Raw genomic sequence first — 17910 nt, forward strand, 5'->3', positions numbered from 1 at the left:
CATCTCCAAAGAAGCAACTCAAGGGTCTGGATTCCAATCATATGTTAAGTGTGACATAAAACAAATGAGAGGGTCATCCAGGGGAGAACCACGATATGCAGGCAATGGATTCAAACATCATGGTGGAGAGCGAGCATTCCACCACCGGTTGCGTGAACCACTATCAGTGTAGCCTTTTTGTATGTGTGCTGCCTGTGTTATATCCCTATTATCAAGCCTTAGCATCTGTTCACCGTAGCTTTGCACAACTCTTGTAACTCGCCTCCCACGCCCGCCTTGGGAAGGCGCCCTCCCCCTAGGTTCTCCCATTATATTATGTAGTACACCAGTTTTATCCACTCACCCATGTGATTGCCTATGTAAGTCTTCCTTCAAAATATTACTATGTACGACACTATGATATGCAGTCTGTTACAATATCCTCTTCCAGGGACGATTTTTTCAGATTCGTGGAAGGTGAACTGCGATCCTGGGCGCCACTTAGGGTGAAATTCTTCATCTGGCTAGCTTGCCTAGACAGATATTGGACGGTAAGCGGCTAGCGCGACATGGGCTACCACATGCGGCGAGATTGCTGTGTGACCAGACAGAGGAGACTATGGTGCACATTCTTACCGGATGCCTATTCTCCAGGACGATCTGGCACGAGGTCCTGTCGTGGATACAACCCACCTCATCGCCCCCTACGGTTGAGGGTGACTTCGCAGATTGGTGGTCGTTGGTGGTGCGGACCTCCCCTCGCCAGCTGTGCAAGGGTACCTCGTGATTGATCATGCTCACGGCATGATGGATCTGGAAGCATCGGAACGCTCCAGTCTTTAATGCGTGCCCCTCGGTGACCTCCCTGCTCGACACGATCAAAGCCGAGGCGCGAGAGTGGACGGACGCGGGAGCCCGGGGTCTTCGCCAACTTCTCCCCTAGACTAGGTTTCGGGTCAATTTGTATGGTGCGGTGTTGGTCCTTCTTAGAACTTGTACATATAACCTTCTTTTTCTATAAATGCATCGAAACGCAGGGCTTTTGTGTTTTCACGAAGAAAAAAAACCGATATGCAGTCCCCTGCATCTTACTAAAATCTGAAATGAAGGAAAGGACAATAAGGAGGAAATGGGTTGTACTCACATCTTTGTAAGTGTTCGTATGTTGTTGTATGAAGCAGGGATGGAACTTCCACTGAAGTTATTATTATCAGCCTGACTAGAGGTACAAAGAAACAGATATAAGAAATGAATGTTGTTAGCTAACAACCATATCGAATTTATCTCAAAGAAGAGAGAAACATTCTGAGAGAGAAAAATATTTGCTATTTATTAACACAAGAAAGATGAAACCAATTAGATTAAACTGACATTTAATACATCAGTAAGGTTATATCATAAAGTATATTTCTGAAATCTGCAGGCTGCAGCATTACTTAATCATCTTAATCAAAATTAAAGTAATCATCACGCAACAAGCATCAGATCTACATACTCTGAAATAAACCAGATTCTGATATAAAGTAGCTCTCTATGTCAAAGAAATCTCATTGGGTGGACAAAATGTACATACAATATTTTCAAACTATGCGTCTCCGCTAATTTTGGAGGAAGAGGCCCAGATAAATTATTATTATCCACAAGACTGCAAATTTCACAGTATGAGAAGAGTTTAAACACAATCAATTCTGCAGAATGCATAATAGTGGGGAAAAAGAAAATCTCGAAACTCAGAATAAAAACACAGGTCCACTTACAGATGAAGGAGACTAGGCATTTTGGACAGCTCAGATGGGATTTGACCACTTAATGAATTGTTGTTCATGTGACTGAGATAGTCAAGATCATGATGAAGCTTAAATAAGAAGCAACATAAGAATGAAAGCGAGATGATGATGATCTTGAAACTTACAGATGTTGCATGCTCATTAAATTAGCAAACGATTTAGGTATTCGTCCAGATATTTGGTTTTGGTCGATTTGCAATCTCTTCAAGTTTCCGAGATAGCCAATCGCATCTGGTATGGAACCAGATAGTTGATTGCCATTCAAATTTCTGCAAAATATAAGGTAGTAACAGTGAAGATTGTTATGAATGTTCACTGGTATTTAGAGAAATAGCTAGTACTCATCATTTATGCAGAATTGAAGAAAAGCATTACACAGTAACACGTATTAATGTTTGGACAAAAGTGAATGTAGCGGGTAAGAAAAGTAACCCTGGACAACAAATAATGCTACAAGAGGAGGAAAAATTCATAGATGTGCTACACTAACGAAGATTAGGTAAAAATCAGATCAATATATACAAAACTTCCTAGGAACCTAAGGTGTCTTGTGGCTAATGTACATATAGTTTTGAGAGAAACTATGCATAATAAATTTATGTACGTCCAAATCAACATTGTTTTAGCCCATTTACTGCATCTTTTTAGATAAAGATAGAATAGTGGACAACTGTGCCCGTCTAAAATTCAAAAGATGGGACCAAAACACAAGCGCTAACCCCAAATTCTGAATGAGATACATGGACCGTTACTTTGTTTTGGTGAACATAGTGGAGAAAAGGATGAATATAAAAATTGTGCCATTTTCGACACACACAGTTATGTGCTTAAAGTTCTGTGGCTTAGAAAGAAAAGAATTATAGAAATGTTGTGCCATTTTCGACACACAAGGTTAGGTGCTTAAAGTTCTGCGCCTTAGCAAGATAAACAGTACGATCAGTTCATGTCCACTCTCAGCTAGAATTAGATCATGCCCACACTGAAAAAAAGATTACACAAGTTAGTTCAGATATCAGGAACTTACAAAAGTTTGAGCGTTGTGATATTGGCTATATCTTTCGGGATGTGACCAGTCAAATTGTTCCACATAAAGTTCCTTCCAAAACAATAAAATATAGCAGTTAGCTCACATATGTAATATGTTGGGTACCTAATGGTACAGGCCGAAAAGCATACGTACAGTATAAAGAACCAGCCATGCGAGAAACAGTTCAAATGGGACAAGATCTACTATTTTTCTGTCTGGTTACGTCATTTTTGTAAGTTTGTTTTGCTAGAAGATCTGGGCTTTGCTCAAAAGTCACTTAGCTTCTAAAACATGAAGTGGCTCCCTTCCAACAAAGAGAAAGAAACTAAGTGGAACCCATGAGGCCCAGTATTGAAGGAACACTTTTTTGCAGGTAATGTTTAAACACTTGAAAATTCTAAATTCAGCTAACAACTTTAAATTTTCATAAAATTATACTTACAAATTTATCAGCTCAGACAGAAGACCAACCTCTGGTGCCAAAGTTCCAGAAAGATTCATCTGAAACACCTCCCTACGTGGGGCGAAACAAATGCATGATTAAGAAGAACAGGACATGATGCATTATACAAAAATGAAGATAATGGATAAAAAGTAGATTCTAAGACACAAAGTAGAGTAAAGCAACAAAAGCATCAGCGAATGACTCTTATTTATACCATGAATTGCAAACTTAGTCTGAAACAGTAAATAAGAGGACCTACAATAGTGATAATGCTGAAAACAATACTAAATATGGGGGAAAATTAGCGGCTTTATAAGGCTTCGCTATAAAGTTTGACTTTAATGGTATTTGGTCTATAGAATGTGGGAGAAATTTATGATAAAGCCATGGATATGAATATATCCTTCAAACGAAAAATGGAGATACAAAGTGAACTACTATTTCAGTCATAATTTAGCCTGGGAGCTTATTTTTGGCTGTTGCTATTATCTGTGAGTAGTCTGTTGCAACTTGCAAGATTAAAAGCTTCAGTAGAGGGCCTGATGTACACGTACATATAAAAGAACGCATTGAAGGTAACCGTTCACATGACTGAAAAAATATGAAAGTAAAATAAGGATGGCTTGTTAATCATACAATTTTGTTACATGAAGATACGTATCACTGGGTATCTTGTTGCAGATGACTCCAGCCCAATTTGATGTGCATGGATCTCCTCTATTCCAATTCTTAAGGTTATTCATAGGATCAATTAAACTGCCTTTGATAGCGTTGAGAGCAGTTGCTGCATGTAAGAGGGACAATGTCAATCTACAATAGGATAACATTGATATATTACCATGATGAAAACCACCATCTAGTTATACTTATATCCAATAGGCTACTAATTAACAGAACATCCTGTGTATTACCGAAGGATTATGTTAGAAAATCCATGGTACATCTGGATCCTACGAGGAAAAACAATCACATCATGACTCCGAGATCTATTTCTTAGAGATATATAGACCTTTTTCTTGTATATCCGCAGTGTATAGGGATTCCCTGCATATTGTCACACATGTACATGTATTGGTCTTTGGCTCCCTGTGAATGATGGTTGCTCATTCCCAACATGGTATCAGAGCCCACGGTAAGGTCTCCCTGCAAATAGCAACTCCGTGCTTGCTTCGTGCCGCCGCCGACGATCCTTCCAGCCGTCGATGCCTTTCCCTCTTCTCCCTCTCTGTTTCTTGTTCGGGATTAAGTTGTGTGGTTGAAATCATGGATTTTTGTCCACGAATCGGGCCGTCACCGGTGGGAATCGGTTCCCCCATGCTCGATCCGGTCGCTGCAACCCGTCCTTGGCCGCCCCTACCTGGAAACCGTCCGCCTCTGCAGCCTCAGGGCCGACCGCTGACGCCCACTCCCAGCAGCCCCCGTTCCCGGCCACCGCCATCTGCCCCGTTCCCGGCCATCGCTGCTTGTTTCCAGGCGGGGCCTGCTACTGCTCACCCTTTCCCTCACCTGGTGCCCTCGCAAGGTCGCGGGAGCCTAAGCGCTCTTCCATTCGATCGAGTCTAAGCGGGCCTGCACGTTGACTTGCCAACAAAAGGCAATCATGGCATCATCTTCGTCGGGCGATGTTAGCATTCCTCGCTGCCCGGTGAGTTTTGATGTCACCAACGATGGTGAGTTCGTTGCCTTCATGCGCATCCATATGAGCGGTCTTCGACTTTGAGGTATTCTCACTGGCAAGGTCTCCTGTCCGCCGTGCCCTATCGCTCCTGTGGCTCCTACTCCGCCCATGCCACCGGTCCTTGCTGTTGATGCTTCACAGGCTGCTAAGCAAGCAGACAAGGTTGCCGAGGATTTTGCAGATGTTGCTGTCTCTTGGTACCTATCGTGATGCTCTGTCTGTTTACACTCTGGTGTGATGAGGATGCTAAGGCTGCGGTAGTTCTCTCTTTGAGTGTTCAGCCTCAGTTTGCTTCTGAGTTTATGGGCCTCTGAATCTGAGATGTGGTTTCACCTTCGTTAGCCGTATCAGCCTTCGGGTGACTCTCTCTACTTATTTGTGGTCCTTTAGGAGCATGCTTTTCAGCAGGGTGACCCCACGTACTGCTGATGAGTTCCACACACAAAGATCTACTATCTGGCGCCTGCTTGAATCACTCCACATCGCTGTTTGTGGTACTTGCTCGTGTTGCTGAACTGTGAGGCCGGACTTAAGAGTTTCAGCGCATCTACAAGTTCTTGTCCCAACTTTGCCCGGAGTTTGAGCCCCGACGCACTCAGTTGTTTGCTCAGGACCTTGTTCCGCCTTGTTCCTATCGAGTGTTTTTTGAGCTTCGTGTTGAGGAGAATCGCCTACGTGGTGCTGGTTTGCTTGCGGTAGCCTATGTGCTCGCTGCTCGGGCTCCTGCTGCACCAGTGCTCCCTCCTTACAATGCTCCACCACTCTTGCCCACACCAGCTGGTCGTGGAGGACGTTCTTCTAGAGGTGGATGCCTCCCTCATACTCGTGTGTTGTGCGGCTATTGTCAGAAGCCAGGCCACATAGAGTCTGACTGTTTCAAGAAGCTGTTGGACTTGCGCTATGGTGCGCCCACCTCCTCTACTGCGACTCGTGTTTTTTCCTCACCTATCGACTTTACTGAGATGGATATTGTGAGGCTCAAGCGCATGCTTTTCTTCCTCTGGCTCCTCTTCTTCGACGGTACTGTAGGCTCTATGAAGGTTGCTTCTAGCATTGAGCGTTCACCGCCTACACAGTCAGGTACATCTACATGGGTTCTATATTCTGGAGCTTCCTTTCACATGTCTTCTGATTCTTATACTCTCTCCTCTCTTCATACTCTCCAGGGTACTCTACTCCCGATGGCTTGGTATGCCGTCTCTGGCGCTCCCTCTATGGCATTAAGCAAGTCTCTCGCGCCTAGTTTGAGCGCTTTACCTCTGTGGTGACTGCTGTTGGCTTCTCACCTAGCGCACATGATCCAACGTTGTTTGTCCACACCTCTTCTCAACTCTATGCTGATGGCATGATCATCACTGGTGATGACTTTGAGTAAATGGCCTTTGTCAAGGCCCATCTTCGTGAGTAATTTCTCATGACTGGTCTTGGTCCTCTTTGCTACTTCCTAGGGATTGAGGTTTCTTCTACCTCTCACGGCTTCTATATCTCCCAAGAGAAGTATATTCATGACCTCCTTGCTCGTGCCGCTCTTGGTGATGAGCTCACTATCGAGACTCCTATGGAGATCAATGTTCACTTTCGTGCCACTGATTATGATCTCTGTCGGATCTGACACGCTATCATCAATTGGTTGGGAGCCTTGTTTATCTAAATGTCACTAGCCCAGATATATCCTATCTTGTCCACATTTTGAGTCAGTTTGTCTCTTCTCCCACCTATGTCTCCATTCCAGTCACCTCCTCCGTGTCCTACGATATTTTTGTCACACGATCCCTCGTCGTCTTTTCTTTCCTGGCTCCAGCTCCTTGCAGCTCCAGGCCTACTCCGATACTACATGGTCATTTCTTGGTGGTTCCCTCATTGCTTGGAAGACAAAGAAAAATACCGCAGTTTCCCGATCGAGTGCAGAGGCCGAGTTGCGGGCTATGGCTGTATTGATGGTAGAGGTGACTTGGTTACGCTGGTTGTTGGAGGACTTTGGTGTTTCAGCCGCCACACCGATTCCTCTCTTGTTAGAGAGTACAGGTGCTATCAGCATTGCTCGTTGTTAGAAAGATATTTGTATATTGTATTTTCCCTAGTAGTTAGGGGGTTTCCTACATATTTCACACCTATACATGTACTATATATTGTGGTCTTTGGCCCCCGTGGAATACAGGTTGCTATTCCTCTAACAAGGTATCAGAGCCTAGATTAGGGCTAATTTTTGGGACGCGCAACTCATCCCTGTGAAATCCAAACTGTGCCCCGACCTTGTCTGGCCCGACCGCCGCCGTCCTTCTCTGTCCCGACCGTCGCTGGACTCCTGTTCCCCGTCTCCGGCCTGTCGTCCCCGCCGCCGGCCTCTTCTGACCTGGCCGTTGTCCTATCTTCGGCTTCCGTCCCGCCACCGGCCGCCTCTGCTACGTCCGTCCCCGGCTCGCCAGCGGCCGCCTCTACTCCGCCCATCCTCGGCTCGCCGCTGGTCGCTGCTCCGGCCGCGGTCCCTCTCGTCCCGACTGGTTACGCGTGCGTCGTCGTTGAGCAGTTCTCCAACTCGTTTCTGCTAGGTCTGTTGACTCGATCCGGATCGAGATATGTTCCAAAAAAAGCAAAAAAAGGATGTATGTCTCATCTAGTATGTTGCGATTCCTCACTGCCCCGTGATCTTTGATGGCTCGAATTACCCCAATTTCTGCCTTTATGCGCATTCGTATGCGTGGTCTTCGTCTCTGGGGTGTGCTCTCCAGCGAGGTCGCTTGTCCGCCGTGCCCCGTTTCTCCTAGGGCTCCTACTCCACCGACGCCACCTGTTCTTTCTACTGATGCTACTCAGGATGACAAGGATGCCGCCAAGTGTGTGATGATGCGGCCATTGTTGTGTGTGATAAGAAGGCCAACGAGTATTCTGCTGACCTTGAGACATATCGGCTGGATTTGACTGCATACACCCAGTGGATGGACGATGATGCTCGTTCTACGGTTGTTCTCACCTGCAGTGTTCTACCGCAGTTTGCTTCAAAGTTTATGGGCCTCAGTACTGCCGCCGACATGTGGGCTCACCTTCGTCACCGTTATCAGTCGTCTGGGGATGTTCTGTATCTATATGTGGTTCGTCAGGAGCATGATCTCCGGTAGGGTGACTCTACTATTGACCAGTTCTAGACGCAGAGTCCTGCTATCTGGCGCCAGCTCGACTCTCTTCGCACAACTATTTGTGGTACCTGCACGTGTTGTCACACTGTGCGTTATGTCTTGGAGTTTTAGTGTGTCTACGTGTTCTTGTCTCGTCTCCGCAAGGAGTTTGAGCCCCGTCGTGCTCAATTGCTTGCTTGTGGTCGTGTTCCCATTTAGGAGGTGTTGTCTGAGCTTCGTGCTGAGTTGCTGGATGTTCGTTCTGTGCTTGCTACTCGTGGCCCTCCATCGTCGCCTGCTTCACCGACTCCTTCGCGGTCCGCTGCTCCGCCAGTTTTACTCACTCCTCAGGGTCAGGGTCAGGGCCAGAGTCGTAGCCAGGGTGGCCGAGGTCGTGGCTCTCGCCCCCGTCCTCGCCGCACCTACTGTGACCTGGATGGTCATACTGAGTCTCGTTGCTACAAGAGGGACCGTGATCTACGTCAGGAGAGGTCGTCTGCTCTTCCTGGGGTGCATGCTCCTCAGGGTCTTCTCCAGCTGGCTTCACCGAGCAGGACATTGTGCAGCTCAGGAGGCTGCTCGCTGCTTCAGATTCTCCCTCTACATGTGCTGCTAGTTCTATGACTGATACTTTTGGATCTGCGCGTCCTTACTGAGCAGGTCACTCTCGCTCAGTTCTCTTGTCCTGGTGCGCATGCTCATAATGGTCTTGCTGAGCGTAAGCATCGACATCTTCTTGAGACTACTCGTGTGATGATGATCGCTTTCATTTATGTGCGAGGCTGTCTCTACCTCGGCCTATCTCATTAATATCCAGCCGTCCGCCACCTTCAAGGTGGCATTCCTCTCGAGAGACTGATCGTTCTCCTGTCTATTCTATGCTTCATCTATTTGGTTGCGTTTGCTATGTTCTTCTTGCCCATTCTTTTGAGTGTGTATTTGTTGGATATAGTGATGAGCATAAGGGCTATCGCTGTTAGGATCCGGTGGCTCGTCGGATGCGCATTTCTCGGGATGTGACTTTTGACGAGTCTCGTCCTTTCTATCCGCGTTCGATCTCCTCGACCTCCAATGTGGAGGATCTCTCCTTTCTTGTTTTTCCCGACTCTCCTCCTCCGGTCCCACCTGTCTCTTCTCCTTCTTCTATGTCATCACCTTCGACATCTCCGACGGCTTCTTCTCCTCTGTCTCCTCCAACGCCGCCGCTGTCTCCCCCGACTTCTTCGCTGCCTCCTTCTGCACCCTCTTCACCATTATCTCCTCCTGTTACTTCTTCTCATCCTACTTTTCCTTTCCACTATACTTGTCGTCCACGTGTTGTGCCCGAGTTGAATGATGCATCCTCTATTTCTGGTGCACCTTCTACTTCTCATGCACCCTCTAGTTCTGGTGCACCGTCTCATCCGTCTTATTCTCTACGTACTCGGCCCCGTCCTTCTCCTGATTTCTATAACCGTGCTAGCTATAGTGTTTTGTCTATCCCGAAGCCGACTACTTATCGTGAGGCTGTTGTTCATCCTGAATGGCAGCTCGCTATGGATGAGGAGATTGCTGTGCTTGAGCGCACTAGCACATGGGAGCTCGTTCCTTTTCCTCCCCGTGTTCGGCCTATGACATGTAAGTGTGTCTATAAGGTTAAGACCCACTCTGATGGTACTCTTGAGCGATACAAAGCTCGACTCGTTGCTATAGGTTTTCAGCAGGAGCATGGTCGTAACTATGATGAGACTTTTGCTCCTGTCACTCACATGACCACTGTTCGGACTCTTCTTGTCGTGGCTTCTGCTCGCCGTTGGTCTGTGTCTCAGCTTGATGTTAAGAATGCATTTCTTAATGGTGAGTTGCATGAGGAGGTTTATATGCACCCACCACCTAGGTATTCCGTCACAGATGGCCTGGTTTGCCGTCTTCGTCGCTCTCTCTATGGCCTTAAGCAAGCCCCTCGTGCATGGTTTGAACACTTTGCTTCTGTGGTCACTGCTGCTGGTTTCTCCCCCAATGCACATGATCCGGCGGTGTTTGTGATATCACTGGTGACGACCCTGATTATATTGCCTTTGTCAAGGCACGTCTTAGTGAGCAGTTCCTTATGTCGGATCTTGGTCCACTTCTCTATTTTCTTGGAATTGAGGTTTTGTCCACCTCTGATGGTTTCTTTATATCCCAAGAACGTTATTTTCAGGACCTTCTTGATTGTGCCGCTCTTACTGGTGACCGCTCTTACTAAGGACCATAGTGTTGAGACTCCTATGGAGCTCAATATTTCTCTTCGTGCCTCTGATGGTGATTCTCTCTCTGATCCGACTCGTTATTGACATCTTGTCGGGAGTCTCATCTATCTGGCAGTTACTCGTCCATATATTTCTTATCATGTCCATTTTCTGAGTCAGTTTGTTTCTGCTCCGACTTCGGTGTTGATGCAGCCCGACCTTCGGTCTCCACCGCATCATGTACATCAACAACAAGAACCACACTCAAGGCCGAGGTCATGGAGGCATGGAAGAGAAGAAGGAAGAAGAGCGCCCGAGGTCGCCAAGAAGAGACGGCGCATGAAGCACGACTGCTAGGCCGGATTATCCGCCCTCCTATGCGTCCAAGCCAATTCGGGCCAAGTCCCATGTATCCCTATGTATGCCTAAACTACCCCTCCTTTAGTGGCACCCTATATATAGGCTCCCACCCCCCTTCATTAGGTTAGACATAATTTGATTGAGAACTTGGCTTATGCATTCACCATCCCTTTGGGATTAGGGAAACCCCGTCCTTAGATTACCTAATCTGTTGTATCAAGGCACTCCTTATATGATTAGTCTCTCACACTTGTGATTCTACCACCGGTCTCTCACTTGTGTGATTCTACCGATCTTTCCCTCGGGGATTCTACCTCGTGTCTTTCTCTTCAGAGATTCTGTCGGGATAGTGGTTCGGGCTATCTGGAGTAAACCGGAATTGTATCGGGTTGGTGTGTATTTGCGTGTGTTCATCGTGTTCTTCGCCGTGTTCTTCGTGTTCTTCCGCTCCCCCGTCTTTCCCTCGGTCAATTCGTGAGATCGGGCAACCCACGTGGCCTTAGGCCCCATCATATGATATCAGAGCAAAGGTTGCCACGAATTTGACCCCAAATCTCTCCAAATTTCGCCAAAAAATAGTTCGAAATTTAATCTCCAGATTTATTGCGTTTTTTGTGGTTTTGATCCACAGATCTGTTGTCTTTGATGTTGATCTACTAATCCCATCTTTCTCCCCATCGATTTCGTTTAATTTCGCTCAAATTTGAGGATTTTTGAGCCGCCCGTATCAAGTTTCGAAGAACAGAGTTCATCCACGAGTGGGTCAACGCCTAGACCAACCCAGCTGTTTCAGCTCGCCCGCAAGCCCTCCGGCCACCCGCTCGACTCCCTAGCCAGTGGCCTCCATCCACGCGCGCGTGCCCGTCGCGCGGCCGCTCGCCTCCACCGGCCGCCGCCAGTCGCACTCCACAGCCAAGCCACCACCAGCGCACGCGCCCGCCCGCTCAGGTCCATCAGCGCTGCTAGGCCACGCACCCATCGCCACTTCCTCTGCTGCTGCTAGCCACGCGCGTGCCCAGCGAATCCTCACTAGGCGCAGCCAGCAGCTCCGCTCAATCGCGCCTCCAGCTCGCCCCGCCCAAGAGCCACCGGCCGCGCACCCGACCAGCTGCCCCAGCGTGGCTTCACATTCCCCCCTGGTCCACGCAGCGCCCCGCCTGCCGGCTATCCACGCAGCACGCGCAGCATCCGCCCGCCCCCACGCGCGCACGCACGACCGGCTCGAGCTCCACCCGCCGCGCGCCTTTCCTGCTCCGCTACGCATCAGCCCAGCTTCACGTTGATTCCGTTGAGATTTCCTCGCCTCCGGTACTACCGGCTCGACCCAACCGGTACGACCGAACAATACTCCTGATTTGACTAGTTTGAGTCCAGTTTTAACTTTACTTTTTGCTCTAAATCTTGACAACTTTCCGGAGCCCGTTTGACTTCAAGTTTTAACAACACTCTTGAAATAATCCACATAGTCCGACTCCAATTTTTGACAATTTTTGAGACCCAACTTTTGACCGCTCGTTTTGACCCAACTTTTCGGGCATTGACTTAGTTTGCCCGGTTTTCGTTTTGGAGTGCATTGGTTGTCTATTTCGCTTCCGCGCCTATATCAACACCGCGGCGACACCTTTGGCACCCTGGATTCCGGCGTAACTTTGACACCATCGTCATCAACATCATCGCAAGTTCGTGTGCTTGATACCGCCTAACGTCAATAGGTATAACTTGCCTTCCCTACCCCTTGTAGCCCCGTTTCTTCCTTTGTGTACCTATTCTATTGAGAGTGGCTTTTCGAGTGTTGCGAAGCACTGCACAAGTGTCACGACCGTGAGAGGGTTTGTGTGTGTGCGTTGAGTTGAGCAAATCTCCGAAGCAAGCTCGGTGAGAAAGATACACAAAAGAAGAAAAAGTGTGACATATACATAGGGAAAAATAAAGCTTCTAAGCATAGAAAAGAAAAAAAAAGAAATAGAAAAAGTGTGTGTGCGCCACCGATACAAAAGAGTCGAAAGCTTCTAAGCACAAAGAGAGAAAAGAGAAGAGTGGCATTTGTGCAAATCTTGTTGCTTCTCTCATAGGCAACCGAGCTACCGTCTCTCTCGTGTTAGCATGACATCGAGCATATAGTCTTCATTAGGACCATCTTTATCGCTTGCTCACTTCCTTGGTCGCACTAACCCCATTGTTCTCCGTTGTGTGTGTTTCCGTGTTTCCTTGACATAGATCACCACTCTTGACATTTGATTTTTGGATTTTATCCACATTTGACAATAGAATTTTCCGTTGATCTTTTTCGTTTGCTATCCACTCCTTACTCACCACATGTAGAGTTCTTAGCCTTTTGCGTGTGCTTTGAGTGTGTGTGTGAGTAACCCCGATACATTTTGACTTTGCTCTTGACTTGAACCATTTTTCCGATACTTTCTCAAAAGGTGGGATACTTGTGTAGTTTTTCTTCCACCATACATAAACACCTATCCTAGTGAGATATACATGATGACCCCACAAGAACAAGCCGAGATGAGAGCATACTTCGCCGAGCTAGATGCTCGAGAAACCAAAATGACACCCAAAGAGAAAGCCGAGTGCAACGCATACTTCAAACACCTTGAGAGCAAGAGTGACACACCCCATGAGTTGAGTGAGGACACTTTAATTTCTAACAACTTAACCTCTACTCCTCTTGTGTTGTCTTCCTTTTTGCTAGGTTGCTCGGACATCGACGACGTCATTGCCATGGAGATGAGGGACTCTACTATATGTGAGAAGAGCGACTCCACTATATGTGAGATGAGTGACTCCACTATATGTGAGCTTGATGAGTGCCTCCACTTTGAGAGCATGAGTGATACACCAAGTGAGATGAGAGTGGTAGTTGATAGGTCATGTGAGGCCATTTTCAATTCTAACATCGTACCCTCTACCTCTAGCGTGTTTCCTTATGTCTCATTAGGTTCCATGGATGACGAGACGCCGATCATGGAGAAAATGTACATGGTGCATGAAGATGATGATATCACACCATGCTTGCTTGAAGATGAACATGGAGGCCACCTCGAGCCTACCTCTTCCACAACACCTACGTCATATGAGCGGGGCTACAAAGGTACGTATATGGGTGTTGATGATGCCATGATCCCACTAGTGGACATGATGAATTGTGAGTGCATGCATGATGATGATGATGATACAATTGCTATGTCACATGCTCCGTTCTTATTCCCATGTGATGCTTTGCTTGATAACAATGTTGACCATGTGGAATTACTTGCTTGTGACAATATGGCCATGTCATGCTATGAGAGTTTCACTTTCTCTCCTATTGCTTGCAATATGTCGTACAATTGCTCTTTCCCATGTATTGCTTGCAATGTTGATAATGATGCTTGTGTTGTAACAACCTTGCCGAACAATTGCTCTTTCCCTAGGTTTGTCGACACCAATGATAAAATGTTGAACATGTTTTGTGCCAAATGCTTGCAATATTCTCACATTGATGCAACCAAAATGTTGAATTCTTTCTCTTTCCAATGCTTGGTTTGCAATGATGTTAATATGCTTGTGAATGAGATTGCCCCCATAGCTCTCTCAAATTTTGGAGACTTCGCATATATCCATGTTGAGCATGTTCCCATGTTTACTCCGCATATTCACCACATCTACTATGATAAATTGCTTAATACTAATGGTGATGTGCAAAAGAAATGGACCATCATGATGGATGATGTGTTCATATACCATGCACACACGTTCTTTGCTTTGCCTATTGTGTGTGTAGGTACACGGAAGACAAGGTCAACCTCGATTGAGCACGACTTGACGAAAAGAGCTCTTGAGAGCATAATACAAGTACAAGCGACTTGTGGATGAGCGTCAATGAATGGGTTCAACCCCACACATCTACTACACAAGATCTCTCGACGAGAGCACACCGGTATCTTGCTAAGGTGGCCTTCTACTTGCGCCCTCTTGCTAAACCCGTTGAACTTTGGCTACGCTTTGATTGCTCCTTTGCTTTTCTTGTGCTATTGATAGGGCTCTTGACAAGTGAAGGGACATTCAAGCGTTGGTGTCATCTACCTCCTCTACATGTTCACGAAGATTCATTGTCGAGGACGACTCTTTTTCAAGTGGGGGAGATGATGCAGCCCGACCTTCGGTCTCCACCGCATCATGTACATCAACTACAAGAACCACACTCAAGGCCGAGGTCACGGAGGCATGGAAGAGAAGAAGGAAGAAGAGCGCCCGAGGTCGCCAAGAAGAGACGGTGCATGAAGCACGACTGCTAGGCCGGATTATCCGCCTCACTAAGGCCGGACAATCCGCCCCCCTATGCGTCCAAGCCAATTCGGGCCAAGTCCCATGTATCCATATGTATGCCTAAACTACCCCTCCTTTATTGGCTCCCTATATATAGGCTCCCACCTCCCCCTTCATTAGGTTAGACATAATTTGAGTGAGAACTTGGCTTATGCCTCCACCATCCCTTTGGGATTAGGGAAACCCCCTCCTTAGATTACCTAATCTATTGTATCAAGGCACTCCTTATATGATTAATCTCTCACACTTGTGATTCTACCACCGGTCTCTCACTCGTGTGATTCTACCGATCGTATACCGATCTTTCCATCGGGGATTCTACCTCGTGTCTTTCTCTTGAGAGATTCTATCGGGATAGTGGTTCGGGCTATCGGGAGTAAACCGGAATTGTATCGGGTTGGTGTGTGTTTGCGTGTGTTCATCGTGTTCTTCGCCGTGTTCTTCGTGTTCTTCCTCTCCCCCGTCTTTCCCTCGGTCAATTAGTGAGATCGGGCAACCCACGTGGCCTTAGGCCCCATCACGTGTTTTTCTTGGTTATTCTCTCATTGCATGGAAGACGAAGAAACAGACCGCAGTTTCCCATTCGAGTGTAGAAGTCGAGTTGCGAGCTATGGCTCTTTTGACTGCTGAGGTGACTTGGTTATGGTGGTGGAGATTTTGGTGCCTCTGTTACGACATCCATGACTCTCTTGTCTGACAATACATGTGCTATCAGTATTGCACGTGACCCTCTGAAGCATGAGCTTACCAAACATATTGGTGTTGATGCTTCTTTTGTCCGTGCCAGTGTGCAGGATCAGATTATTGTGTTTCAGTATGTGCCTTCAGAGTTGCAATTGGCAGACTTCTTTACGAAGGCCCAGACTAGAGCGCAGCATAGATTTCTACTCTCCAAACTCAGTGTTGCTGATCCACCATGAGTTTGAGGAGGGGGGTGTTAGAGTTTATATATTGTATTTTCTCCAGTAGTTAGGGGGTTTCCTGCATATTTCACACCTGTATGTACATGTACTATATATTATGGCCTTTGGCCCCCGTGGAATACAAGTTGCTATTCCTCTAACACTCGTGACCCGGTGAAGCATTAGCTCACCAAGCACATTGGTGTTGATGCCTCCTCTCTGCGCACCGTTGTGCAGGATTGGGTACTATATATGCCTTCCGAGTTACAGTCAGTCGGCTGATTTCTTCACGAAGGACCAGACGAGAGCGCAACATGTGCTCCTTCTCTCCAAACTCAGTGTTATTGACCCATATTGAGTTTGAGGGGGGGGGGGGGTTACGGATATATAGGCCCGTTTCCTATATATCCCTAGTGTAGAAGGGGTTCCCTGCATATTGTCACACATGCACATGCTCTGTAAATGATAGTTGCTCATTCCCAACACTATTTACGAGGTTTGGCTATCTAACATCGCTGTAGATGCTCCATCTCATGACATAGTACACCGACGAAGCAATCACAGTGTTGACATAGTACACTGACAAGGCCCATCGAGGCCATCAGACAACATCTCAACCATGATGCCAGGCCGGTTCGGCGACCCCTGCCACGGGAGCCAGGGCGTGCCCTCATGATATCATGTCTAAGTTACAAGCCTTTGTGTAGTCTATTTTAGCTAATCGGGTGTCTTTATATATTAGGTATGGGTCACACATGTTCGACTCAAACAGGTAACCCTCTGCTAATTACACATATTTGACACACATATAATAGGGACTAGATGTTACCTTCAGTAGGGTGAGTGCTTTGTCCCCTTACGACATCCACATGGAAAATGCACAAAAGAAGCAGCATTGCTGCATACAGGAACCCTCCAAAGCTGGCCATGTCTGTACAGGAGAATTAGCGGCAACTTGGCTCCCTGACAAATCTGAGATCATAAACAAGCAAAGAAACAAGTGTTTAGGACCATTCCAACGATTGATGCATCCATAACGGAGGTGCTTATTTCTGGCATCTAAGATGTGAAAGCATTTCAATTGATTCAGATTCTTAACAGCGTGCTTGGCAGTAAGACCATCCTAATTAACAAAGATCAAAATCAACTCTCTTTTGTCATTGACTAGAGATATAAAAAAAATCAAAATCAACTCTTTTTTGTCATTGACTAGAGATAAAAGAGAAACAGCTTGCATAGTAGTAGTGCTTAAACACCACAGGAGATAATAATACATTAAAACTGACAGTAAGACCATCCTAATCAACAATCGGGGACTTGGCAGCTGAATTACCACATGCTACACTAGACGTGCTAACTTGTAAGGTATACGCGTAATGTGCACAAGGTAAATGGGAGTAGTTAGCAAGACAGCTTTTTTACACGGCAACAGCATACACGTTTCAGCAAAGTATTGGTACTAGCACAAGCATCTCTCCCGGTTACTTTTTCAGTTATCAGTTTTCACACAAAAATGGTTTCGAAATTGGAAGGAGCAAATGGAAAGGTACTGGAATCCAAAAAGGATCACGAGACCAAGAAAGCCACAGTATATGATGAACGGAAGAAGGGGGAACTGTAACGTGGAGCAGCAGCGGCAGATTTTTTCTTCTTTTGCTAAATAATCAGAAGAAGCAGCAGGAGGAGATGAATCGAACACCTGGGTGGCCGGAGGCGAGTGAAGAACCCGGGCGCCGGCGGCGGGAAAATGCGGAAGCGGAGCGGGCACTCCCTTCCAGACAGCGATTACTACCCGCCATGGAAAGAGAGGCCTCCGCCTTTTGTATCCGCCCCCATTGGGGTTGCGGCACGCACGGGAAGTGGGGAGTGGGGAGGAGGAAGAGTAGCAGCACTAGATTATTGGCGTGGCTTATTCTATTGTTGCGTCGGGGTTTGGCGATGCTGGGAGAAGAAGTGGTCCGCCCCGTCGCGGTTCATCTCCAATCGTGTCCCCTGAAGTTTTTTTGAGGACGTGCCACATTTAACTAGCTTCAGCCTTTTTCGTTTCGGTGCGGTTCAATACACTGTCTAACGCTCCGAGGCCGTTCTCCGT

General features: G+C 46.9%; 1 protein-coding gene across 1 annotated transcript in view; it reads right to left on the minus strand.

Moving 5' to 3' along the window:
- LOC124666237 (probable LRR receptor-like serine/threonine-protein kinase At1g06840) overlaps positions 1–16747 on the minus strand; it is a 41708-nt gene extending 24961 nt beyond the window's left edge. Inside the window, exons 1-8 of the mRNA XM_047203584.1 lie at positions 16648–16747; positions 3999–4022; positions 3236–3311; positions 2791–2862; positions 1892–2035; positions 1737–1808; positions 1553–1624; positions 1124–1198 (exon numbers count right to left, since the gene is read on the minus strand). Of these exons, the coding sequence (XP_047059540.1) occupies positions 1124–1198; positions 1553–1624; positions 1737–1808; positions 1892–2035; positions 2791–2862; positions 3236–3311; positions 3999–4022; positions 16648–16747 (635 nt within the window). The remainder of the gene's footprint in view (positions 1–1123; positions 1199–1552; positions 1625–1736; positions 1809–1891; positions 2036–2790; positions 2863–3235; positions 3312–3998; positions 4023–16647) is intronic.
- Positions 16748–17910: the final 1163 nt, after the last annotated feature.

Source organism: Lolium rigidum, chromosome 6, assembly GCF_022539505.1.
Source record: "Lolium rigidum isolate FL_2022 chromosome 6, APGP_CSIRO_Lrig_0.1, whole genome shotgun sequence".
Classification (NCBI taxonomy): domain Eukaryota; kingdom Viridiplantae; phylum Streptophyta; class Magnoliopsida; order Poales; family Poaceae; genus Lolium; species Lolium rigidum.